Source organism: Notamacropus eugenii, chromosome 6 (genome assembly GCF_028372415.1).
Source record: "Notamacropus eugenii isolate mMacEug1 chromosome 6, mMacEug1.pri_v2, whole genome shotgun sequence".
NCBI lineage: Eukaryota > Metazoa > Chordata > Mammalia > Diprotodontia > Macropodidae > Notamacropus > Notamacropus eugenii.
The window spans coordinates 93,290,754-93,318,003 of NC_092877.1; the positions used below are offsets into that span (position 1 = coordinate 93,290,754).

Genomic DNA, 27,250 nt, shown 5'->3' on the forward strand with positions numbered 1-27,250 from the left:
TATTGGTTGCCTTCTCCCTATGTGGGGGAGAGGCTGGAACTTAAATTTTTTTTTTAAAATCAATGTTATAAACAAGATATATAAGGACAGACTAGGAGTAATCTCAAAGAGAAGGCACCAAAATTAAAAACTACAAAGAGTCCCTTGAAGAAGGTGAGATTTTAGCTAAAATTTGAAGGCAGAAAAACAAAGAAGCAGAGATAATGAGGGAAAGTATTCCAGGCATGGGGGAATAGCCAATGAAAATGCTATTCAGGAGATGGATTGTTGTGTCTGAGCAGTAGCAAGGAGGCCAGTATGAAGAAAGGAGTAAGAAAATTGAAAATGTGGGAAGGGGTTTGAATGCCAAACAGAATTTTATATTTGATCAGAAGGTTATATGGAGCTAGTGAAGTTCAAGTGGGAGAACTGACATAGCCAGACTTGGGCTTTAAAAAGCAAGATCACTTCAGCATCTGAGTGAAGTATGGTCTGGAACAAGGTGAGACTTATAGCTGGGAGACTCAGCAGAAATTCAGGCATGAGGTGACCAGGGCCTCACCAAAGTGGTGGCAGTGTCAGACAGAAAGGGGGCATATAGGAAAAACATTATGAATGAAGAAACAAGAAGACTGGATCAACTGACCAGATTTTGTGGGGTGGGAGGGCAAGAGGGAGAGAGATGAGAGAATCAGAGAAGTCAAAGATGATACCTAGGCTTCCAGTTTGGTTGACTAGGATGGTGATATCCTTAATAATAATAGGGAAGTTAGGAAGAAGGAAGGGTTTTGGGGGAAAAGATAATGAGTTCAATTACTATTGCATTACCTAATACTTCCTAGATTTAATTTTAGCAGTATCATTTGTTATTTGAATCATCAGAAGTGGTTAATAGTCATTTGTTTTGAAAAGTCTTGGGAAATTCTCTGACAAAACATTCTCCTGTACACAAAACTTCAGTGGCTTCCTATTGTCTCTGCAGTAAAACACAAATGCAGTACCTTTAAAAAGCTGACTCTACCCTTTCTTTCCAGGTTTATTACACAGATATTATGGTCCTCTTTGAGAATGGACAAACACAATGCTCCTCTTCATATACCCACTAGTACAGCCAGACTTGCTGTTACTGTTTCTCCTCCAAAATTACCTTATATTTACTTTGTATTATATTTTTAGTGTATGTCTACAATGTTGCATCCCTTTATACAATGAAGAGCTTAATAAACACTTGCTGACTATGCCAGAAATCTTACAAATCAATTTCATTTGCATGCTAATTATGTTGAGGAGAAAAGAGGTTTAAAACAGAAAAGAGTACAGGAGAAAACTGCTTGGGTCGATCCACCAAATTAGATAACAGAATAGCTACAATTTAAGTATATTAACAGTAGAGATACCCAAAAATTCATAGGAAACAAAATCCCAGAAATGATCTAGCCACAAAAATTCATGACCTCAAATGTCATACATACATATATGCAAAGCCAGGACAACTAGATCTCCTAATGTAAGGAGACATTTTACCTCATAGATATCACTGAGACAGTGGGATGTCTATGTTCCATATATGCATGAATGTAATAAGCAAGACAAACAAGATAGCTAAAAGACGAGGTAGCGGTGAATGGTCACAATACTTACTTTTAAATTTTATTTTTTCAATCACCAGAAACCTACCTCGCTTCCCTCCAACTCACCACCACCCCCTCTCCAGTAAGAAAGAAAGAAAAACAAAACCCTTGTTACAAACATGTAAAGTCAAGCAAAATCTATTTCCACCCTGGTCATATTTTTTTTTTAAAGTCTCCTTCCACACTTAGTCCTTCACCTTTCTATCAGGAAGTGAGCAGTTTCATCATTACTCCTCTAGAATCATGGATAGTCATTATGTTGATCAGAGTTCCTAAGTCTTTTAGAGATTTTTCACTTTACCTTATTGTCATTATATAAATTGCTCTCCTGTTCACTTCACTTTACTCTACCATTTCATATAAGTCTTTCCAAGTTTCTCTGAAACCACTGCTTTCATCATTTGTTACAATAGTATTACAACACAATTATATACTGTAATTTGATCAGCCATTACCCAATTTATAAGCTCCTCCTTAGTAGATTGTTTTGCTTAAAAGTAGTCCATCCCATAGTCTATTCTCCCTTCTTATTTCCTCTTGTCTCCTTCCCCTACTGTTGCCCTGTTGAGTAAAATAGATTTCTGCACCAAACTGCATCTGTGTATTTTTTGCTCCTTTGAATAGTTCAAATGAGTGAGGTTCAAGCGTCAGCTGCTTCCCCCACATCCCTTCCTCCTTGCCAACTTCTACTTGCTCACCTCAATCATGTAAAATGATCTTCCCTAACCTTCCCTTTTCTTCTCCCCCCCCCCAAATAATGTAGACCTCTTCCCCTAATTTTCTATTCTTCAAGATCACTGAGATAGAACTACTCCCAGACCTTCTATCTAAGTAGTCTTCTTCTATGGCCCCTGATAATTGAGTTCACAGGAGATACATGTATCATCTGGTATTTGAATATAAGCAGTTTATTCTTGTTTAGACCTTGATCAATACTCATTCATGTTTACCTTTTTATATTTTTCGTCATTCCTATGTTTATACTTCAAAGCTCCTAGTTCCTATGCAATTCTGGTGTTTTCATCATAAATTTTTGGAACTCCTCTATTTCATTAGAGATCCATTTCCACACCCATACCACTTCCCCACCCGGAAGACTGTTTTCAGTTTTGTTGGACGAGTTATTCTTAATTATAAGCCTATATCCTTTGCCTTCTGAAATATTATATGAAATATTATATCTCTTCTCTTTTATAGTGGTGGCTGCTAAATCATATATGATCTGATTGCGGCTCCTTGTTACATGAATTCTTTCTTTCTGGCTGGTTGCAGTATTTTTCCTTTGATCTGGAAACTCTGAATTCTGGCCATAATGCTCCTGGGAGTTTTCTTTTTTTTCAGGTGATCAGTAATTTCTTCCTATTGTCACTTTGTCTTCTGGTTCTAAGAGATCTTGGCAATTTGATGTGTAGAGAGATCCACAAGTTGTGAGGCTGTCCCCCTCGTGTAGAATGGGGGTGTTGTGTGGTTCAAAGGAAAGTAGAATAGGTATCTCTAGCCTCTTCTCTCATCCTTCTCCAATGGAGGCTTCAATTGTTGTTCAGTTCTTGTTCAATTCAATTCTTGTCAGGAGAAGCAGCACTAAGTCAGAGCCAAAAGCTGCTACTCTGCTTTCTTCAGAGAAAGGGGTTATCAGTCTATAATTTATATCTATCTGCTCCTTTAAATGGTATTAGTCCAGAGGATGTGATCAGGTTCAATCTAACTTCTGATCACTGTATCATTACTGGAGTGAAACAGGACCTTGAGTTTTATATCCAAGGCTTGACCCTCTTCCACTAAATACCATTTCCACAATTAAGACACATATCAAATAGCAAATAAATCTATTTAGCCAAATAGAAAAACAAATCAGAGAAGGTATTCATAGGAAAATATACACTAAACAATACAGAGTAAAGAAGTTTCACCTATCAAGAACAAGGTAATTCAGCTCAACCAAACAAGTCCCATATCTCTCTCACTCAAGAGGACGTTCCCTGAAGTCTTTAGTGAGCAAGCTGAGGACACAGACTTGATGAAGACTGCCAGCTCCTCTGATGTCTTCCCAGAGTATTTTCCTTTAGCAACCCGAAGTGAGGTTGGCTTCACCCATTTTCCCTCTCAAAGATGGAAGCCAGAAGCATCTAAAGTGACTGCAGGGCCTGAAGCAACTCAAAGCTTAAAGAGAACTTGAAAAAGACTAAAGATAAAGAAGTACTCTCACTCACCAACCCCACCCCACACCTCATGAAAAGTGGGGCATTCATCTCCACCAATGAGAAGAGAGTCCCATACCATCGGGCTCTGGGACTGGGATTACATTATAATCTCTTGAAATATAATGTCTAGATTCTGTATTTAGCAATAACTTTCAGGTAGCTCAATGATTCTTAAACTGTCTCTCCTTAATATGTTTTCCAGGTCATATGAGATACCCTACATCCTTTTCAGTCTTTTGACTTTTTTTCAATAGTTCCAGTTGTCTCACGAAGTCATTAGTTTTCATGAAGACACTGCTTGGCCCATTCTAATTTTCAAGGAGTTTGTTGCTTTAGCAAAGCTTTGTATCTCTTGTACCAATTATTAATTCTCTTTCCAATTCTTTTCTTCCATGGTTCTCATTTCTTTTCCAGTTTTTTCCTCTAGCCCATTTATTCCACTGATAAAAAAAAAAAGTTTAATACGTTTAAAAACTTATCTCATCTCTTCTAGAAATTCTAGTTGAATTTGTTCCCAAGCTGTGTTTTTCATTGAGACTTTCCTTGTAGAGTCATTCTCTTCTGAGCTTGTCTTTTAAAGCCTCTGTCACCATAATAGATTTTTTATGGTACAATTATTCTTTTGTTAGGGCTGAGTTCTATGCACTCCTGTAGTAAATGGTTCTGCTGGAAGTGCTGGTCCTACTTACACTTTCTTAGGATACTGAACGTTATATTATTTCAGGATCTCAGGAAGAGCTCACACTGGGGACCTATAGGTTTTTAGTACTCCCCAAGTAGTCTGATTCAGAACAAAGTCTAGTCACTGACCCCATAGTCAGAGCTTTACAAGTTTCTCATCTGCATCTGAGTCTGAGCAACAGGCCTGTAGGGCTGCCCCATCTGGAGTTTCATTAGACTCAGCTCGACTCAGCCTCTATCAGCCAGCAGGCTCCCCTTTGGTCTGGGATTCCTGCCCTAATTATTCCTCTTCAGCCTTCTTTAGTCTTTAGTCTCAAACTGAGATCCTATTCTGCTTCTGAGGTCTGAGTCACACAGCTATTATTTGTTTTTGTTTTTGACTTTGTGGTAATCCATTACTCATTTAGTATATTGGCCAGGGCTCTTGGCTGCATATAATTCTGAACTCCACTCCTAGATGCAGGTCCCCTCTTCAGTCAACCTCTGGATCTGTGACCTGGAAGGATCAAAGATGACTGTTCTTGCACTCAACACAAGTTTCAACGCCCCTATCCTTGACCTGAGACCTTGTCTTGCCCAGGAGCACAGGCTGGACTAGAAAAATTACTACGATTTTTTTTTAATTTCCCAATAAAGAATCAGTTTAGTACCTTTTATAAATCTTTTTAGATAAGTTGTTTGGGGGAGAGAAGTTCACAGTATTTCTTCCTGCTACTCTGCCATCTTTGCTCACCCCCAGTAGCACTGTATATTCAGGGAAAAGGGGAAAAAACAGTTGAAAGAATTTGAGCAAAATATTAGTAGTCAGTACCAGAACTAACATTGTAATTGGAGTCTATAATAGGCTACCTGGGTAGAAAGAGACAGTAGATACAGAGTTTGGAAAATAGTTTACAAATCTGGTACAGAGGTCTGATGTCAATGTGATGGAAGATTTCAATTTTTCTAAACATGTTAGAACTTTCTGCTCTAAGAATAGCTTGTAATTTACTTTCTCCAACAATGATTTTAATCTTAAAAGATAGAGGATTAAAGAATGAAACACCTATTTCCAGATCTTATCTTCAACAAGAAGTGACTGGTTTCTGATATTCAAATGACAGGAAGCTTGGAAGGAAGTGGTCATTCCATTTCAAAATTTGTGATGAAGAAGAGGAAAAATGGTTACAGTCTGACTAGTATCCAGGATATAAGGACAGCATATTTCAAAAGGTTGAGGGAAATGACAGATTCCTGGAGCCTAAAATTCCACAAGGAAAAGATAGATTAGGTCTCAAGAATGATATTCTGAAGAAAAATATAGAGAAAATTTGGGGCTTTAGAAGTCAGGAAGACTTTATTTCAAAAGGGTTTCTAATAAATTATATACCTGGATATCTGAATACACCCTTTAATAGTTACTAGCAATAAAATTACTCCTTGACCCTGATTTTGGTCAGCTATTTTCCATACACTAATTAAGAGTGAATTGAGTAGCTATGGACCTGGAGTAGTTTGTAAAAATTATCTGAATGCCTTTGGTCCCAGAGTTTCACATAAAAAAGATGTGAATGGTTGTGGCTATTGAGTCTCAGGGTGACACTTTTGACTGATAACCATGTAGGGGGATACTTCCATGGCCCATGCTAGTTGGCTGGGTAAAGGAACACAGGAGTTGAAGAAGAAAAGAAATTTATTTAGTATACAAATGACAGTGAACCAAGTCCTATTCTTTCATATTTGAATTTGAATGTATCAGATAAGATCAAGGAGATAAATGACAAATAATAAAAGTCTGTGAGGTTTGGCAATTAGGTGACTTTAAAGAATGTACTTCCAATAGAGTGAAAGGGAGAGAGAGGCTAAAGTGGAAGCCAGATCACTTTAAGTTAAAGGGAGAAAGGATGGCAAGAAAATGAAAAAAGTAGGTATAGACTGTTTGATCTAGAAATCTAGCAGTGAAAAGTAAAAAAAAAAAAAAAAAATAGAAGAGTAGGTCCACTGTGTTTAATATCAAGTGCACAGCAGGATGGTATTTTATAAAAAATAATAATAACCATGAGGTTGTTAATGACTTTAAGAATACCAAAATAGAAACTAAAAACTTGATGCAGGTGCTACTTTTTACCTGTTTTAACGTATCACCCTCCTGATTGCTAAATGTTACAATTTTATCTTCACTGCCTAGTGCCAGTAAGTTTTCAGAACTCCAACATCCACACGTTATTCGTTTAGTGTGTTTACCTGAAAAATAAATTAATATTAACTATGTTACAGTACTTCCCTTAGGATCTATGACAGATTACCTTATGTCTTTTTGCATTTTAGCACTTTTATTCCTTAAACAGGATTCAAAATTCCTTTTTCTTATGGGGAGTACTAGAGTGAGGTCTAAATGTTCAGTAAGTAGAACTATTAATTTATTAAAATATTTATCTAATTATTGTTATAATTTGATGATTTATCTATTAAAGTATTAAAGACCAGATAAAAAACTTCATAACACTACAGACAATATTGCTACTACAGAAGAGTACACATGGATGAGTGTTTTGTGTGTTTTTTTTTTTTTGCTTTTGGTTAATTTTTAAATTGTTATTAAATCTACATTTAAGAAAATCAATATTCTGACATTACATACCCAGTACAGGAATTTTGCGAGAAGTCTGATGGTTATATATGAATAAGTTTCCTTTAACTGTTCCAATAGCAAGTAAGGCTCCAACTTTGGACCAGAGCAGTAAGGACATCTGATCCCTGGAATTTAAAAAATTTATGAAAACTTTCTACTCTGGCAAATTGTCCATTTGCCTCAACTACTCACCACATGCTCAGTTCCAGCCTGGGAAAGGATTTATATTCAGTAGGTCTTGTTTCACTGCCTTAGATAAGCAATTAGTAGATTGGTACCAAAGCCCCTCAAGCAAGAAATTACCTAGAGTTGTGAACTAAAAGGTCTTAAGTAACAATAATAACAACAATACTAATATCAGCTAATATTAATAATACGTTTTTATGGTTTCCAAAGCACTTTATTTCATTTTCTCCTCACAACAACCCTAGGACATTATTATCCCCATTTTACAGATGAGGAAACTGAAGCAGAAAGCTTGCCTAGGGTCACACAGTTAATTTCTGAAACTGGACTTAAATTCCAGCTTTCCTGACTCCAGGTCCAACGTTTTATCCACTGGATCACTAACTTGCAACCATTTCTCATTTCTTTCTTTTTCTTCTTTTTCCCCACTGACAACCTTTCTCTACTTTAGTGTCTTCTACTGAAACTAGACATAGGTTTGGCTTTATTTATTTCTGGGCATAGCTTTATTTATACTAGGCCTGTCACATAACAGAACGGCCAGTTTTCTCAGCAGCCTTTGAACCACAATTAGCAAGTAACCACCAAACAGGAGCTGCTCTACACAAGATTCAAGGGCAATCTTACTATTGATCTGAGACAGCAACAAACATGTTTTATCTAATGATAGCATATACTAGAACAAATCTTAGCATATTGCCTCCATGATCAAATACAAAATGTTCTATTTGGCATTCAAAGCCCTTTATAACCTAGTCCCTCCTACTTTTCCAAACCTCTTACAGTTCATAGATACTCCACCTCTGCCTCCAGACATTTTTTCTCAGGCAATCTCCCAGGCCTGGAATGTTCTCCCTCCATTACCTCCTGGCTTCTCTGATATCCTTCACATCTCAATTAAACTACTTTCCACAAGGCTTCCTTAATCCTTCTTAATTCCAATACTTTCCCTCTGTTAATTATTTTTTATTTATCCTGTCTATAGCTAGTAATCACCTGTTAGATTGTGAGCTCCTAAGGGGCAGAACTGTCTTTTGTTTCTTTTTGTATCCCCAGTGCTTAGCACAGTGCCTGATACATAGCAGGCACTTAATAAACAACTGATTAATTACAGTCATACAACTGAGTCATTTGCTAGTGGAAATAGACAGATGGATTTGCCCACTTGCAGCATGAATTAACCCCTCCCACATACACACACACACATCCCCTTACCCATACTACCTAGTGGAGCTATACTGAAGCAAAATATCATGGAGCAGACCTTAAGTAATTTGATTTAATTTTGCTCTCAGGTAGAATGATATATGACCCAACTGTGGGCCTTCTGGACAAAGATTCTATAAAGACAGCTCTAGGATGCTCCCAGAAAGTTCCTGAGACCCCAGGAAATTTCCTTAGATAATGCTTTTATCTTTTGTAGATTGTTTTCTAGTATCTTATGGGCTGCTTTACCTGGGGGTTATTAAATAGTTTTTGTTTTAAAAATTACATATTAACATGCATAGTCCATTTCCCCATTGCAACAAATATGGATCAATCACCAGGAAGAGAGAGATCAAATCATATACGAAGAATTCCAACCAGAATTGTGAAGTAAGCTATAAAGAAGTCTAAGGAACTGAGTAACTTTAACATAAGCAAACTCGGTTACTCTAAAGGTAGATATGAGGAAATAAATAATCCCCTTAGCAAATGTAAATTCCATTATCCAAACTGTACTCTTATGCTTGACCTTGCCAATAAAGGAAGAGGGGAAAAAATAGTTGCAGGAAGTTCATAATCCCAGGATACTACATTCAGATATTAGTGTCTCCTTTCTTTGCATTTCCTTTCTTTTTGTAAGCGAATAAAAAGTCTGAGTAAAACTTACTTAGAAAGATTCATCCGGTTGACTCTCCCTATATGCATCATAAAAGACTAGCTCCTGGTAAATTCTTACATGTCTCTCAACCTCTCTCAGAAAACGGTTCAATCTTGAAAAAAATATCCCTGACAGTCTCATTATAAGAAAAGAAAAATATTTGAATATAATATAACAAAAGGCAAAGGAAAATAGCTTGTACTCAAAATTAACATCCTATAAGCTAAGCAGGTGAAAAATATTTCTTAACAGAATTGATAACTTCCAATCATTCCTACTGAGAAAAAGTGAGCTGGGCAGAATCTTTGAAAGACAAACATGGAAACTACATTATGCTTTAAAAAGCCGACAGATAACGAAGCAATAACGTTAACTGTATGTGTACCAAACGGCATAACTCCTAAGTACTAAGGAAACGCTTATAAATAATAGCAAGGCAATCATTGTGGAGGACTTCAATTATTCATTGATTGGTTTATCTTGTTTAATTGTCCTTGTTATGAATAAAGGGCTATTGGAAGAGAAAGGATCTTGGGACATAGCAGTGTTAAAAATCAATAAAATGGAGGCAAAGCAAAGCAAAAGGGGGTTGAATTTGGTGTCAGAGGACCTGGGTTCAAATCTCAGATCTATCACTTACTATGTGCGTGACCTTAAGCAAGTCACCACCATTCTGAAGTTCATCTAACTCATCTGTAAAATGGGAGGTTTAGACTAGATGAGCTTTCTACTTCTGGATCTATGATGCAAAGAAAAAAATTTTAATCAAAAATATCAAGAAGATGTAGAACTGAACTGAATCTGTCTTACAGTGAAACTGAGGGATGGCAGATGAATTTGCCTACATGCTGCGCTAGCACTGCATAAAATCAAAACATCTAGAGCAAAATCCTCAGTGTATTTGCCATCTCCCTACTGGGGATTTAAAGGAAGACAGAAAAACACAGAGCTAAGAGTTTTACAGAATGTGAAGGCATTGGGAGGACTGAGATTTGCAAAGCTATGGAGAGTGTACACATCAACAGGATCAAAGATCAACTGAATAATTGAAATGTCTAACAGTTATGATACATTCTTATATTCAAATGCAATGCATCACCTAATTTACAAGCATACAGCAACTAGGTAGTGCAGTGGACAAAGTGCTAGGTCTGGAGCAAGGAAGACCTGAGGTCAAATCCAGCCTCAGACACTTACTAGCTGTGCAGCCCTGAGCAAGTCACTTAACTCTGTTTGCCTCAGTTTCACCATCTGTAAAGGTAAGCTAGACAAATAGCAAACCACTCCAGTAACTGCCAAGAAAATGCCAAATGGGGTTATCAAGAGTTAGACATGACTAAAATGACTAAACAAGAATAAAAACTGTCAAAAAAGCAGAAGTCATTAGTTTGGTATGACATTCTTTTAGTGAACCTATGCTGGCTCTTAATAGTTAACATTTTTTTTTTACTTAAGACTAGCAAATCCTGTGTTTAATAACCTACATTAAATTTTACCAAAGTTTAACATATAATTCATTGGTCTAAAAGTATTTTAATTAAAAAACACAAATATACACAACTATACTATTCACCCATCTCCATGAGTCTATTCCATTCTCCATAATTTCTCCAAAGTATCCAGAACGCACCTCAATTCATTCATCCAGGCCAATTCACTTACATTAGCTTTGCATTTTTCTTGGTTAAATTGTTGCCTTACCTCAATACTCTAAAAAATACTGTGATCTCACTGACAATGGTATTTTTTCCAACAGTGTAGAACATAGTCCATCATCTATGTGATGCCCATCCATGTTCTCCCACAAATTTGTCATAGGAGTTCATTCAACATGCTAAAGACCTTCCTCATGCTCTCTTGGTATTGCAAGAATACCAATGGAGTATATGGGCTAAACATCAGGAATCCTTTAATCACGATGACCAGGTGACTTTTTTATTATACATTTCTTCATACTAATTCTCTTACATAAATATTTTATTTATAATACATTGTAGCCTCAGGCCCACCACATACTACTCTTGTCCTTTAGATATTCCTCAATATCCATTTATTGTAGACTATATTACTAGAACACTAGTGTTCAATAGCTAGAAGCCAAGAGAGAAGTATATTATACCTTAAAAAAAAAAAAAAAGATGAGGTTTTATTTTAAAGAGAAACTTAAGGTCATTAAAAGCAATGTCTAATTTTCCTATGGTAATCCCCTATTCTTCTATTCAATTCTGAGTTTATATCAATTTCTGTGTCTGTTCAAGATACTCTATGACAGGTGTGGGCAATCTACTATCCATAGGTCAAATCCTGCCTCCTGCCTGTTTTTTGTACTGATTACCAACTAAGAATGGTTTTACTTTTAAAAATTATTATCTTAAAAAATAAAATTAATGGGTGAGAAAGAAGACTGCACTGGGAGAAGGGTCAAGAGAAAGGAAGAACTGGGTAAATTATCTCACATAAAAGAGGCACAAAAGAGCTTTACAAAAGAAGGGAAGATGGGGGAGGCAGTGAGAAGGGCATGAACCTTACCCTCATTGGAACTGGCTGAAAGGGAATAACTTACGCACTAAGTTGGGTATAGAAGTCTATCTTACTCTATAGGAAAGTAGGATGGGAAAGGTATAAAAGAAGGGGGGTTTGGAGGAGATGGTACAGAAGCAAAACACTTTTGAAGATGCACAGGGTGAAAGGAGAAAGACAATAGGATAAACAGGAGAAAAATAGGATGGAGGGAAATAAAGTTAGCAATCATAATTTTGGGGGGAAATTTACAGCAAGTTCCTCTTAATAAAAGACCTCATTTCTCAAATTGAGAGAACTGAGTCAAATTTAGAAAAATAAGAGCCACTCCCCAATTAAAAAATGATCAAAGGATAGTAGTGGGCAGTTTCAGACAAAGTAATCAAAGCTATCTATAGTAATATAAAAAAAATGCTCTAAATCATCATCAATTAAAGAAGTGTAAATTAAAACAAATCTCTTTTTAAATGAAAAGAAAAATGCTAAAAACTGATTTAAGTGTAATTGGGAGAAAATAAAATGTTAAATTTTTTAAAATAAAATATGTATAAATTATACTCATAAAAATTTTTGTATAGATGAAAAAGTAATCATGTGACTAAGTAGCTACTGATGTTTGTTCAGTCACCTTTTGGGGTAATATTAAAGGATGAGATTTTTTTATATGCCTTAGTTTCTTTCTTTCATATGCCTTGACAATTTATTCCTTAATTCCCTCAAAATTGTGTTTCCTCCAGTATGGACCTACTCCTAAAATTAACGTCCTTATCATCTATCACCTACCTTTCAGAATCTTTCTTGTCCTTCAAGGCTCAGAAGAGGTAAAACTTTTTATGTCCCTGGTTCCACCCAGTTATGGCCTCTGTCCCCTCAATTTTTCTTGTACTATTCTTGTTTATACTGTTTATATCTGCCAACAAAATATAAGCTAAAAGGCAGAAACTGCTTTGTTTGTGTCTTTGTATCCCCAGAGCCTAGCATAAAGTTTTGCACTTAGCAGATACTTAATGTTTATTGATTTGAATTGCACTGAATACAACCAGACTCACCTTCCATATAACACATTATAGCTAAAACTCCATACCTTATTCACCCATTCAGCCTAGGATACCCCTTTATGACTCGTGGATTCTCCCTACCTCAGAATGCTCAATATAGGCCTTTCTCTTTTAAAAATTTTATTGATGTATTTTTTTTTCAGCATAATCATGTTCCAACCTATTTCCTTCCCATCCAGTGCTTGGCACAGTGTCAGGCACATAGAAGGCACTTAATAATTATTTATTTCCTGACTGACGGACCACTGAATAAAAAACAAATTACATAAATTAAGTAAAACTGTTAAAACAATGACATATAATTGCTTATAGCACATTCTACTCCTACAGTTCCTTTACCTCTTTCATAAACATCTTTACAGATATCTATACCCTATAAGATATAATTTTCTTTAAATTTCCGTTTTCTAGAACCAAGATTGGTCATGGCTCATGCTCTACTATTGCTTATTCCCATCATCTTACCCCCATTGCCCTTCTTAATCATTCAATGAATTTTAATGATTTCAGATATTAATTTTTTTTAAAAAAGGCAAACTGGATTAAAAAGAGTTTTCAAAACTTTTTATTCTACTTCTTACTATCTAAAGTACCCAGTGGCCCCTTTCCCAGCTACACTTAGGTCCAAAGTACTGCTGGATTAATCAACTAAATAAATCCAGAACTCACAAGCTATTACCAATGCTCCCTTTACCAAATCAAAGTAGATGAATACAAATTCAAAGCAAAGACATTTAATAAAATAACAGGAGTTACATACTAGGCATTATTTGTGTCCATTCCCAAATGATTTCTACCACTTCATGTGTCTCCCAAGGAACAATCATTTAAGCTGCCAATTAATCACTACCTCACCAATACAATAGAAAAGGTATTTATCAATTATTCATGGAGAGTAGCTAAGGAAACTTGCCACAACTCTAGGGAATTCTGGGTATCTCATCACAGTGTGAGAAGAGAATTTCTGACTTAAGTTTCTTACCACCGCTTACTTATAGATGAGAATGTCTTCTAGTTAGCTAGAGTCTGCAAAATAGAGCTTGAGGTATTTACTACAGGTCTAGAGTTAACTGGCTAGTTTCTTATTTACCTTATAAAGATCTTCCCCTTCTGAAATTTGTTCTTTGATTTATAAATCATTAAATTCCTCAACATACTCTTTGAAATTCCACTGAACCCATCCTGTTTATATAATGGAAACCTACATAATGTAACTTAAAAATGATGGCAAAGGGTTCAGATTTTTTGTTCAGTGATGCCTACACTCTGAGCATAGTAAACCAGAGGTTTTCCGTTATCTCTGTGTTGTTGATTTTATGACTGACAGCAGTACATAACCAATGGATTCTTAAACAATTTCTGTCAAAATGTAACTATTAACAGCTGAAACCCAAAGCAGGTCTTTAAGTGCCATTCCTTTAAACAAGAACAGAATGAGAACACAGCTACTATTTCTTTTCTATCTCTCTCGTCTGGACTTACTCAATCCATGTCTCAGCATTTAAAAGACATCTTGGCCCCTTTCATGTCAATTTACATGTATCTAACATACTTAATGACTTTAATAGGTAGCTTCTCGGGACATCCAGTCACACATGGATACCTTCAAGCAAGCAATGCCAGGTTTATACAGCATACTCAACAACTGTGTCCACTCAAAACCACAGTTCGTGAGCCCCAACATAGCATCTGAGGTACCTCTTTCTTGTATGTGGGGTCTTTAGAAAAGGTACCCTAGGCTCAAGGTATGCTATTATGGGTCTCATTCACTAAAAAAAACTTTACCATACCACTGTTGCACTGTAACCATACACTGTAACAAAGTGCAACTTTGTTGGCAGATAGAACAGTATAGATATAGTATAATAGTATAACAGACACCATAGTTAAGTCAAAGAAGAGAAATACCTTGCACTATGAAGACTTTTACATAAATAATAACTAATAAATCTAATGGAGTCAGGATTAAGAGTCTGGAAATCAGGATTCTAGTTCCAGTTCTGCCATTAAGTAGCTCTGGGACCTTGGGCAGTTCACTTAACTACTCTGGGTTCCAGTATCAGTTGAATTATATGGTTTCTGAGATCTTTTCCAACTCTGATATTCTGGAAATGTAGAGGGTATAAGATAGATGATTCTAAAGTACCTTCCAACACCAAAGTTCTATGATCTTATAATTTCCTGAAACAATACCACATGATAAAGGATGCCTGTGAACAAATACAATTTTAAAACATTCCCTTTTTAAATTAAAGAATATTTTTCTTACCTCATGCCACTATCCAACTGACTAGTTTTATTTGTATTGGCATCCCACAAATAGATGCAAGTAGATTTTTCAGCAATTATTGCTAATGTGTCTCCATCTACATCCCAATCCATAGCAACACAGGGGCTTTAAAAATTAGAGATGTGGATATATTTAGAATTTTTTAAAACTTTCAAGAAACTTAGAAAACAAAATGCCATTGTTGTTTTGTTATAATTTATCATAGTATACTCCAGTATGCTAGGGACTAAGAGTTCATAGAAAGTCAATCTTTAACCTGATCTAGTTTACATTACCTTTTTCTTCTCTCTCTTACTCCCTTCTACTTGCAACCTGTTACTTTAGCTGAAGTTAAGCCAAGTTTCCTGTACTTCTATCCCAAAAGGTTCAAGGTTTTGTTTAAAGTTGGCTTCAATTTTACAACTTGGACAATGACCCCTATTCTACTTTATTCAGTAGAAACCAATGGAAAATTTCAATTAAGAGATCAGGTCAAGATAAGAAGCCTCAATTAGTATGTTCTCATATTTTCAGACAAAAAAAAAAGCAAAAATTGTTTTCGGTGGAAAAATAAACATCTCATTTTTGTGAATTGTAACCTGAAATGTATTTTCTCATACTCATAACAGCTAACATTTACAAAGCACTTCAAGAGAATGAGAATGTTAGAGAACCCAATGTGTTGTGGGATCAAGGACACATTTAGAAGGGCTAGCCTTCATAAGAAGGGCCACCTCTTTCAGAAACTGGGGGGAGGGGAGAAAGGAGACAGTATAAGATGGTATCAAGGTTTTGAGATTTTAAAAATGGCTTCAATTTTCTCAGTCACAAAGTTAAGGTCCTCAGCTGGGCAAGCAAGGTAGGAGAGTTCAGGAAAAAAAGAGAGACAAGTTTCAAGAGGGAAAGGAAGGTTTGAAAGAGCATCTATGGGGGCTGATATATTAGGGAAATATAAAATAACACCCTTGTTACATCATACAGTCTCTCAAAATGAAGCCCAGAGAGATAAAGTAACAACCATGAGTCACAAAATTAGTGAATGTCAGGGCTATGATTTTCAAATTCAGAATTCTTCCTGCTAAACCAAATGATAATGTGTCTTCTTTTTATGTATTCCATATTTATACATTTTATGAAAATTAATTCTGATTCTATCTTTATACTTACCCTTGAAGACTAATTTCATTTTTCTTTAGACCATGGCGATCAAAGATTTTTACTGTATGATCAGCTCTAGAAATGCAATATTAGATTTTTAAAATATAAAATGGTATATGATTTAAATTTTTTTTGTTAGTAACATGCTGACTGAACTTTCCAAAGTTTCCAGTCAACCTATGCTTCACTTATAATTACTACTAAAGTAAAATATCTTTTGAACTACTTTTACATTCATTACTTGATGATATATACATAAATATCAAACAAAACATGACACAGACTTTAATTTTTAATATGCTCGCTATCTTACCCTGTAACTGCAATGTAATTTCCTTGGGCTTTCTGCCATTTGAACTGTATAGGAGCACCAAGCAAAGACTTTTCTAAGAGAATAAACACTTGCTGGGGGAGAAAAAAATAAAATTACAAATTATCTCTTAATAGTATAAAAACTCAGTGATATTAAAAGATCACAAGTGCACCAGACTAGATAGATGTAGGCCATGTGGCACTACATGCTTCCAACCAAAAGACTGATTTCCTGACACCTTATTTGTTTTTGTCAGATTTTTCATTGGTTGTAAATAATACTGTATATACCTGCCTAGAATAAATATTGATAATAAAAAGGAATTCAGAATACAGAAGAGTTAAAACTAATATTAGGTTTGTTTGTTTGTTTGTTTTTATCAAATAGCCCAATTACATTCCTTGGCCTTCCATTATCTAGAAAATTTGAAACCAAAATTATGAATGACTAAATTTACACTGGCACTTCTACAACAGCCTTACAAGATAAACAGGACAGGTATTATTATGTATATTTTATACAACCTTACAAGATAATTAGGATAGATGTTACTTTGCATATTTTATATGAGGAAACTGATATTTTGAAAAGGTAAAAGGGTTTGTCAAAGCCAGACAGCTAGCCAAGTGGCAGAATTGACTCTTACATGTCTCAAATTGCTAAAGAAGTATGGAATTGAACTGTACTAAAAACTGTACTGCAACAATAATAAAACATCTAAAACATTTGAATGTGCCAAAAATAAGTTTTGAATAAGCAATATATCAACATTTAAAATTAATTCAATTCTCCATTTCCCCCTTTCACATCTCCTTTTTTGTTTTTATGAACTCTTAGTTGACAAATAGAAACAAAATATCAAAATAAATAGAAAGAAAATCTCAATCAGCATACATGTAAGGGATGGCAGTTATGCATTAGACACTCTGTAAGATAGGAAGTGTATATGCTCAGTCAATTCACCGTTTTACTCTCTCATGTGTAGATTATGAAGTGCTTGCCTTTACACCTCTTTGGTCAGTTCATAACTCTGACAGGAATACCTTGTCATTAAAATTACTTATCTTATTGAATGTTCAATTATAATTCTAATCATTTCACAACCCTTCATATCTGCCTACCCACACTAACCATTTTTGTCAAGCTAACTTACTCATAGACTCTTTTTGCCTCTGGAAATTTATTTCGTTCTTCCAAGCTATGCCAGATGCTTAAAACAGCTACCTATCTCCCATAAGCTAATAACCTCTCCTTATTCAAAACTCTCCTTGTGCAAATTATCCCAAAGTAAATTAATTAAAATACAAAGTTTCCTCAAATGTTCCATAAGCCTACCAAGAAAAATGAAAAGAAAAATAGGACAAAATTTTTTAAAGTCATAAAAATGTTAAAAGAAGATGCTGCTGTGGCATTTTACACATAACGAATAGATTGTAATATATGACAAGTCACAATACCTTCAATTTAAAGTGTTCTGTATATATTCTAAATAGTGTAAAACACCCTCTAGGTATTAATACCAACTATGATAATGACCTACTTAATAACAGGGCAAAAGGAAAGGTATGGATCCTGTACAATGTCAACAATATTACAAATATATTATGGATTGCAAAATTTCATAAATTGTATTATTCTTACACTGAAAAAGAAGAGTGAAATCTAGTCACACATTTATATACAGCAGTACTGCTACTGCTAATGACTCATGTATGAAAAGAAGAATTTGAAGAGGCTGGAACTTGATAACATCTCAAAATGCTGACTGACCAAACTCAAAATGCAGGAAACCTTCTAGGTATACAAGTGTCTCTGTTCATTCTACTTTAAAAATAAATCTGAGGGATCTATCAGGGAACATACAGGATAGGTATTACATCAATCCAGAAAAAATAAATACTATAATTGGATATTACATTGCAATTATTTTCTATCTATAATCTGACAAATTATTTATGACTATACTATTACTTTAGCACAGAAAGACAACAACTGTTTGGTAGCACTTACACTAACAATACTAATGATAATTATAATTACACACATTACAGAATCTAAGCATAGGAACAAGCCTCAGAAGCCATCTATCTTAGCCACACACACAAGCTAAAAATGATCATCTAAACTTCACTCAAAGGTTTTTTTTATGAAGGGAAGCCCATCCAAGACAGTTTTCTTAGCTAGCTATAGAATCATGTACCCCTTTGACAATCCAGTAAAGTCAAATAAGTGTATATAGGTAAGAAGGCAGGTAACAACTACAATAATTTCTAAGTAGGGATGAACATAAATATTATATAAATAATATGAGATATCTTTAGCAATCATAACGTAAAATGAAAATATGATTATAATGGAGTATTATTGTGCTATAAGAAATGATGAGGGGAATGATTTCAGAAAAATAACCATATGAACTGATACAAAGGGAAGTGAGCAGAACCAGATCATTGTACACAGTAACAGCAATATTGTAATGATGACCAACTGTGAAAGACTTAAGTACTCTGATCAATACAATGAAACAAGAAAATTCCAAAGGACTCATAATGGAAAATGCTGTTTGCCTCCAGATAAAGAACTGAATTTTCAGTACAAATTCAAGTACAGTTTTCTCACTTTTATTTTTCTTACATTTTTGCCATATGGCTAATATCGAAATGTTTTATATGATTTCACACGTATAGATATTGCTTGCCTTCTCAGTGGGTGAGAGAGGGTGAAAGGGAGAGAATTTAAAACCCAATTTTTAAAAAAGAATGCTAAAAGTGATATTTTTAAAGAGAAAATTTGACTTCTATTGGTGACAAAATCACAGATACCACCAAAACTACTGTAGTTTGTTGCCTACATTCATAACTGAAAGAAACGCTAAATTTTAGTTAGAAGTTAAGTGAAACTATATATGCATTTTTTTTCCCTGTACAAGTTCATGGATTCCCTAAAATCTATCAATGGACTCCTTTGGGGTCTGTGTGTCCTATTTGGAACAGTGGCTCTAAAGGAAGTCAGATTTCTTTAAATCATTAAAGATTTGCAACTTCTACCTGCTGCTCCTAGTTCTGCCCTCCGGTGTCAAGTAAAACAAGTCTAAATTCTCATCAGTGTGATATCCTTGCAAATATTTGACATTTACTAAAAAGGTCGTGAGGAAATTTTACTAATCCATAATTCAGTGGGTTATCTATTTTCATCCATGGAAATCCAAGTATTGAAGCAATATTGGAAATTCACAACTGAAAGTCATTAATTATGCTAGGTCTTTTTTTCCATTTCTGGATCATACCTTGATCATGCCACTAAGTCTCTGGGCAGCTAGGTGGTGCAGAGGATAGAGCACCGGTGCAGAAATCAGGAGGACCTGAGTTCAAATCTCACCTCAGACACTTGACACTCACTAGCTATGTGACCTTGGGCAAGTCACTTAACCCCAATTGCCTCATGCTGGGTCATCTCCAGTCATCCTGATGAACATCTGGTCACTAGATTCAGATGGCTCTGAAGGAGAAGTGCACAGCCCTCACTCACTCAAAAACAAAGTCAAATGCAAGTCATATCATCATTTCTCTGATGGCATAGTCTTCTTCAGCAACAAAGGACAAACATACCTAAATCTCTAAATTAGGATATGGGGCCTGCCAAGTAGCTAAGAAACGTAAAACAGGATTATTTCTTACAAGTTAGAAGAAAATAATTAGTCAACTGTGTCCAGAAGATTTTGCATGATAAAATCTAGTTTACATATATAAACATATAGACACACTTTATATTACAATTTCGTTCCCCTTATAGCTGTTTTTTATAGAGAAATGATAAGAAGAATGGAAGTTCATGTTAGTTTATCTTATTCTTCCTAAGAAAAAAATATCAATATATATATTACTAAGGTGATTTTATTATTAATTTTTATTATAAGTTTCCAAATTGTTTCTTACAAATATGCTTAAAAGTCACACTAATTGAAAGCTTAAGTTTATACCATAATAATTTTGGCAGTTTATTATTCAGAAGACTTCTAAAATCTGGCTAGTTTATGATTTGAGAATTCAAGCTTCAAGTTCAAATTCTAAAATTCTAAATTCTAAAGCTTCCTTAGTTTAAAATATACTGCTAGGTGTACTATATTTTCCTTTACCAAAGGGAAAATACATATATGTTCTATATGCAGATACACACACGTAACACTACAATGTTTATCAGTTGTTTTGTGCCATATTTGGTTTGGAGGTGGCTTGTGATGTTGAAAAAAGATAAAATGAAAATATAGATGCCATAAATATCTTAGAGAAGCACAGCAACAAGATATAGAATATTACTCCTCCAGAAAATAAGCTAATGGAAAAGAGATAATATAGAAATACATATATATACACGTACGTATGTGTATATATATGTATATATATACATATATATATATGCTAAAAATGAAGGTTAAAGACAGTTTTCCATAAAATGTAAATGGGCAAAATTGATTACAGAAAGACAATTATAAAAGAAGCTTTGTGTTTTGAAAGGAACATTTTGCAATAACCTTGCTAGTCAGCATAATTAATGAAGTACAAGGAACTACTGATGCATGGTATAGTGGAACAGTATTGGAAACATGATTTCTAGCCTGCCTGTATTATTCCCTATGTACGTGACTTTAAGCAAATCACTTGGCCTATCTATTCATCTACAAAAAGTTAGACTATATGACTTCTAAGGCCCCTTCAAGCTCTAATATTTTATGTTTTTAAAAACAGCCACAGCTGTATATGAACTTGCTTCACTCAAACACAATACCATATATCAGCTTACTACATCAATAACTGAGGTCAAGGCTAAAAAAGCAAGGTCCCAAGATTAACTCAAGAACTAAGGCCTGATTAATTTCAATGACCAATTTTCAGCTCAGAGAAAAGATGATGAAACATACCTTTCTCCTACTAGTAAAGAATTGAGGAATGAAGATAAGGAATATGGCATGCACTATTAGGTACAGTTACTGCTTCAGATGGTTTTATTTAACTTTTTCTTTGTTACAAAGGAAGATTTAATGAGATAGGAAGTAAATGCTATAAAAACAAAAGGTCCCAATAAAACAAAAGGACTGTAGAAAAAATGTCCCAGTATCTTAGACAGTACCATAGACCTTCTAAAACCGTCATACAGAACTAGATTTATTATCTATGGTATATTTTCCAGGTGGTAATTTCGGAAAAGCAAAGTTTACTACTTTCACCACAGTTTTGAAAAGGGTTTTATTTCTTTTAAACTGTCTACTAAATTCTGAATCTATTTACTCTCTAACATTCCCCTTTCTCTGTTGTCATGAACTGTGTGCATATCTCTGTTTCTCTTCCCTTATTTCTTTTATTTCTTTCTGCCCGAAACTAGTCAAAATATACATGTGTGCTTTGTTACAATCATTAAAGAGTTTTAAGTTATAATAACTTAAATAATGTAAAGTTAATGAACATTGTGTAGTATTTCTCTACAAAACAAAGAAAATTTGCTTTTTATTTTGTGTGCCTTTTTTTTTCCTATGTGACATCCAGTAGCTATTTCTCTGGGGGGAAAAAAGGCTTCCTACTACTGCTAATTATTTCATGTGATATACTGGTACTGCACTATAAAAAAAATACACCCCTGGGTATATCACTCTCTGAATTTGTTTCCTCATTTATAAAATAGGGAAGTTGAACCAGAAGAACTCAAAGGGCCATTTCAGCTCTAAAACTATGATCCAATGATAAAATATCCACCACATAAAAGATATTATGCTAAATCTTGAGGATATACAGATTAAAAAATTAAAGTCTTTGGCTTCAAGGAGCAAGCCCTAAGGGTATGACATATAGCAAATATAAAGTAATACTGGGAGACAGGAGAATATTCCTCAGAATCTGATATTTGGACTTAGACTGAATTCCTTAGCCCATAGGCTCTTAGAATGGAGTTATTTTCGTGAGTCTTGTCCTAGGTTTCCTTTTAATATCTAACACTATAAAAGTCTTCTCTGAAGGTGGGGTCAGGTTCTTCAAAAGGGCCAAAAGGAATTTCGACTGTACTCTCCCCTGACATTGACCTTCCCAAAACACAAGCTGAAACTTTAATTTTGGCAATATATCCCAAAGATCCATACTTGAGCTTAGTATTTACAAAATATAGTTACCTCAAACTCAACAATTCCAAAAGTGGAATCAACTCAACACCAAAATATCATCCCTCAATAAATGCATGGATATCTCAAATATTTCAAAATCTGTATTTTGCTGGATAATATAATACAACACTCTCTAATAATTGTAACAGTCTATGCATATATACATAGGTATATTGTAGCTAGTTAAAGATAGAAAGTAAAAGAAGAGAAATAGCAAAAAAGACAATTCATGACAACAGAGAAATGAAAGAGTGGATTCAGGATTGAGTTAACCATTCTCATTCCACTGAGAAAAGTTCACCACTCCTCTATAATTTGGCAAATGGTATTTGGGATTTACTTTGTCCAAAATATTTACCATTTTGGGACTATTTGGGAAATAAGCCTCTCTAAACTTTTCTAGACTAGTCAAACAAAGTCAAGTGCAAGGTCATTATTTCTGAGATGGCATGGTCTTCAGCAACCAAGGAGGAACACACAGACTAGTTTTCAACACAGAAAATACTGTTCTCTCTCTACACTTTTGGCTCATCCATAGTTTCAAGTCACCTCTTCTATGAACATCTCCCAAATATCCCCTAACTCTCGCCTCTCAAATTCCATATTGCCTCCATGAACATCTAAAACACATTTCCTATCCTCTCCCATGCACAACCCCCCAAAAGCCTAATCTGTTTACAGAAGAAATGACTGTTAAATGAAGTGAAATTATTTTACTGGACAGAAACATCATCCTTAGGAATAAATTGTGTGGGCTAGTCCTCCTACTAGGGTCTTAGCAAGGCAGCCAAGGGCCGCAGAAGATAGAAAGATGTTATCTGTTGCCAGGAAAACCAAAATTCAAATTCTTCTTTGCAGGATGACTCTAAGAGAAAGGTAAGGAAAACTATTCTTCAGAAACTTGTAGAAATGCAATGAAGAAAATCAGCTGCGTGACCCTGAGCCTCCTTTTCTGTAAAAGACGGATAATAACAGCACGTACCACCTAAGGCTGTTGTGAGGATAAGGTGAGATGTCTACAAACCTCAAAAAGCTGTACGGGGGCTCTCTGCTATTACTGATATTAGTTATTTACTATTATGAGGCAGGTAGGTGGTGCAGTGAATACAGCAGGGCCTTGGAATCAGAAGAATCATTTTCCTAAGTTAAATTCCGGCCTCAGAAAGGTACTAGCCGGGTGACCCTGGTCAAGTCACTTAACCCTGTTTGCCTCAGTTTCCTCATCTGTAAAATGAGCACAGAAGGCAATGGCAAACCACTGCTGCATCTTTGCCAAAAAAAATCCAAAATAAGATCCTGCAGAGTCAACACTACGTAGTCCATCCGTAGCTAGCCAAGGGTTGCTAAAGGAGGAGGTGTTGAGGAAGGGGTAGGCACTGGCTGTATTTCACCAACTTATCTTTGATAAACATCAAACACTGTGACTGGGAGAAAATGTGAAATGGGCCCAGTGGGATCAACGTGGAAGAAGACCCAAGTTCTGGAGGGCCCTTAGAGGGCCGTAAGGTGGGAAAAACGACGACCCTCCCGAGCAGGGGCTGCAAGGGAAGAGGGGCGGGCGGGCCAGGAGCGGAGCCTGCCTCCGCAGGGCTGGGCTCCGGGAGAGGGGCCGCGGGAATGGCGTGCCCCGTCCCGCCTCCGTTCAACGGTCACTCAGCACCTTCATGTTGTCAGAGAAGCCTCCGAAGACGGCAGCGATGCCCACTTGCTCAGTGAACTCGAAGCACTGCGCAAGCGCAGTCCCCGGGCTCGCGCTACCCGCCGCTCCGGAGCGTGACAGGAGCCAATGAATCCAGTCAGGCTCGTCAGGCTCGCGCCCGTCCTATAGCGAGGCTTCCTTCACTCACGTGCCATAAAGTCCCATTTCCCCGCCCCCAAGGGAGGAAGGCGTCTGCGTCAGTCTTTCCTCTCCCTCATACGTCCCTCGTCTTGACTGCGCAAAATCTCGCGGAAACTCCCGCTCTCGCGTCCGAGAAGCCCCGCCTCCTCCCCTCTGGTCGACGCGGGTTGGCTGAGCCTGAAGAATCTCCTGGGTGACGGGGAACGCGGCCGCCGCCCCGCAGGAGAAGATCTGCTTCTGCGCAGTGGCTCGCTTGGAAGGCGGCAGGAGCCTAGAAATGAAGGTAAATACCTCGAGCATGCCCGGGGGAGGCAGACCGAGGCGTCCCGTCTTTCCTCACCCCTTCCCCCTCCCAGCTGCCCTTTCGGGTGAGGAGGCTGTGTCCTCCACCGCACCTCGCCGGGGGGGACGGGAAAGGGGGGAGCAGAGGGTGACAAGCAGGGCTTAAGTGACCTAAAGGGAAGAGGAGTACTCCCCCGTTCCTGATTGCAGGCCTCTGTCTCTAGTACTCTCCAAAATTGAAAGCAGGGCCTGAAGAATGAAAGGGAAAGAAGAGCCTGGACCTCCAGGACTTGGTTTCGAGACCGGGCTGTGCCACTGACTGCCTATGTGCCTCTGAACCAGTCCCTTTACTCCACTGGGCCTCAGTTTCCTCTATCTGTCCAGCGAGAGGGCAGGACTTCATTAAAGTTCCTTTCCACTCCAACCACCTTCCAGCTTCCTACTATCTTTCTATGCTCCTAAATGCTGAAACGTCAGCACTAGGCGAAAGAACCTTGGAGGTCGTGGAATCCAGTCCCCTTCATTTGATTGATGAGCATACACAAGTGAATTATTGTCCTGAAAGCCTAGTGAGTTGTGCGTTAGCTCAACCCTCCCAACACCAGAAATGTTTAAAGACCAGTCAGAGTATCATAGAGTATCCTTGAGTAAAAAGAGAACTCGTTAATAAGTATCTTGAAGTGAGGATAAACTGATGGGGTATCAAAAGAATTGGATTCAGTATCCGGCCTGTAAATTTAAGGTAATGCTAATCCCATCACCCTCATCTCTACCACTAATGCACAGCTGTGAAAGAATATCATCCGGCTGCACAGTGATAAATTGTTACAAGTTGTAACAGAGTAACAACAAATTTCCTCCTCATCTTTCTCCATCGGTTATAATGTTCAGTTGTGATCTTTGAAAGAATACAATATGTTGCCAGATCTATGTGAAATCATATTTACTAGGCTGAGGCTTTTATACCTGCTTTTGCACATGATAAGGTTGGCATTTGTCCATTATGCTTAGACATTGAGATAACTCCCTGGTACTGAAGTAAACTTACACATCTAGTAAGGCAGTGCCTCCAAACCTCCTGTATTCCTGCTTTGTTTCAAAATGTGTGAAAGAGGAAGAAATGAGCCTTTGACAAATAGTTAAGTGCAAAAGGGACAAATGAAGAATTTGCAGACTGGTATATAATGAAGATAATATAACTGAAGAAAAGGGGAAAAGTGGATTTTTAGAAGAATTATCACACAAGTTTAGTTAACTTCATAGTTGAAATTTTAAACATAATTTTAATTCAAAACATAAACATTATAATGTTAAAATTAAGGATGTCAAGCAAGAGTTTAAATTTATTTAAATCCTCAAAATCTTAAGCATTTCAAAACTTTTTAATACATTTCAATATGTTACAAAGTCTCGCTTATATTGATATTTGGGAGGTAAATACCATATATCCAACTTAAAGTGAGTGCCTTATAACAAAGTTCTTTCATCCTTCAGTACCTAAGCTTCTTTGTAGGAAGTTTAAAGTATGCCTGTCTTATACTAAATTCTTCTTGATGTGAGTGGTTTTATTATTGAGGTTACAGTGCTTGTTTTCCACTATTGTCATCATATTGATTTAATATTTTTTTAAATGGGCTCTGTTCATCTGAAACTAAACTTTTGTTGTTTTATTTTTTTCCAGAAAGTTTTTACTCTATTAGAAAGGTCTTGGCTGGGTACTCCACTACAGTTCACCTGGCAGAAGACATTAGGAAACTACCTAGCTGTGACAGGGTAAGAAAACATAGTATTGTTGATTGTATCCATAAGATTTAAACAGTTCTACGATGTCATGCATTAAACTCTTCAGTCTGCAATATAAAACCTTCTGTGATCTGACTCCCTTCTGTTTTTCCAGTTTTTTATATTACTCCCCTTCTTTCACACTTTTCCATTCAAACTGGACTAGCAGCTCTTCTAAGTACACAATATCTCATCTCCTGTTCCCATGCCTTTCCTAAATTATCTCTCATGTCTGGAAGGCACTCTGTCATTTTTGTCTCCTAGAATCCTTGCTTTCTTTCAAAGCACAGTACCACCTACTACACAAGGCCTTTCCGGCTATTCTACTACTCTTCCCTCTTGAAATTCTTTAGTATTATTTTGTATATGTTTTTTATTTATTTAAATGCACATATATTGTATCCTACAATAGAATGTGAGCTCCTTGAGGGAAGGAACTGTCCGATTTTTAAACATCTCATATTTTTGTGTTTTAATATTATTTTAGAGCTGATCATACTGTAAAAATCTTTGATCGTCATGGTCAAAAAAGAAGTGAAATTAATTTGCCTGGGTAAGTACAAAAAGAGATCCAAAAGTTTTTTTTTAGCTTTTTTTAAATATACTTACTATTGAATGTTTTCTTACAATTAAATAGAATTTTATATCTTTTACCTGCTATTTCATGATTATTTCAGAAGTGATTAAAGTATTTATTAACTGTAAATAAAAAATTAAATTTATAAAT

The 27,250-nt window shown here is 36.1% G+C and overlaps 2 protein-coding genes across 10 annotated transcripts in view; one reads left to right on the forward strand and one right to left on the reverse strand.

Annotated features, from left to right (window-relative positions):
• LOC140511434 (WD repeat-containing protein 19-like) overlaps positions 1-24,549 on the reverse strand; it is a 164,050-nt gene extending 139,501 nt beyond the window's left edge. For 5 of the 7 annotated variants that reach the window (XR_011969549.1, XR_011969548.1, XR_011969550.1 and 2 more), the window contains exons 1-6: positions 24,280-24,549; positions 16,472-16,563; positions 16,168-16,233; positions 15,001-15,126; positions 7,113-7,228; positions 6,600-6,715 (exon numbers count right to left, since the gene is read on the reverse strand). Coding sequence is in view for 3 of the 7 variants with exons in the window: in XM_072620497.1 (XP_072476598.1) it covers positions 6,600-6,715; positions 7,113-7,228; positions 15,001-15,126; positions 16,168-16,233; positions 16,472-16,563; positions 24,280-24,285 (522 nt within the window). In the remaining 4 variants the exon portion in view is untranslated. Of the gene's footprint in view, positions 1-6,599; positions 6,716-7,112; positions 7,229-12,456; positions 12,584-15,000; positions 15,127-16,167; positions 16,234-16,471; positions 16,564-24,279 lie in introns of those variants that run through there. The other 2 variants (XM_072620498.1, XM_072620499.1) reach the window with 2 other exon arrangements.
• Positions 24,550-24,589: 40 nt separating this feature from the next.
• Positions 24,590-27,250, forward strand: part of LOC140511435 (WD repeat-containing protein 19) — an 88,538-nt gene continuing 85,877 nt past the window's right edge. For all 3 annotated transcript variants that reach the window (XM_072620500.1, XM_072620501.1, XM_072620503.1), the window contains exons 1-3: positions 24,590-24,742; positions 26,423-26,514; positions 27,011-27,076. In XM_072620500.1, coding sequence (XP_072476601.1) covers positions 24,737-24,742; positions 26,423-26,514; positions 27,011-27,076 — 164 coding nt within the window. In that variant the 5' untranslated portion in view covers positions 24,590-24,736. The remainder of the gene's footprint in view (positions 24,743-26,422; positions 26,515-27,010; positions 27,077-27,250) is intronic.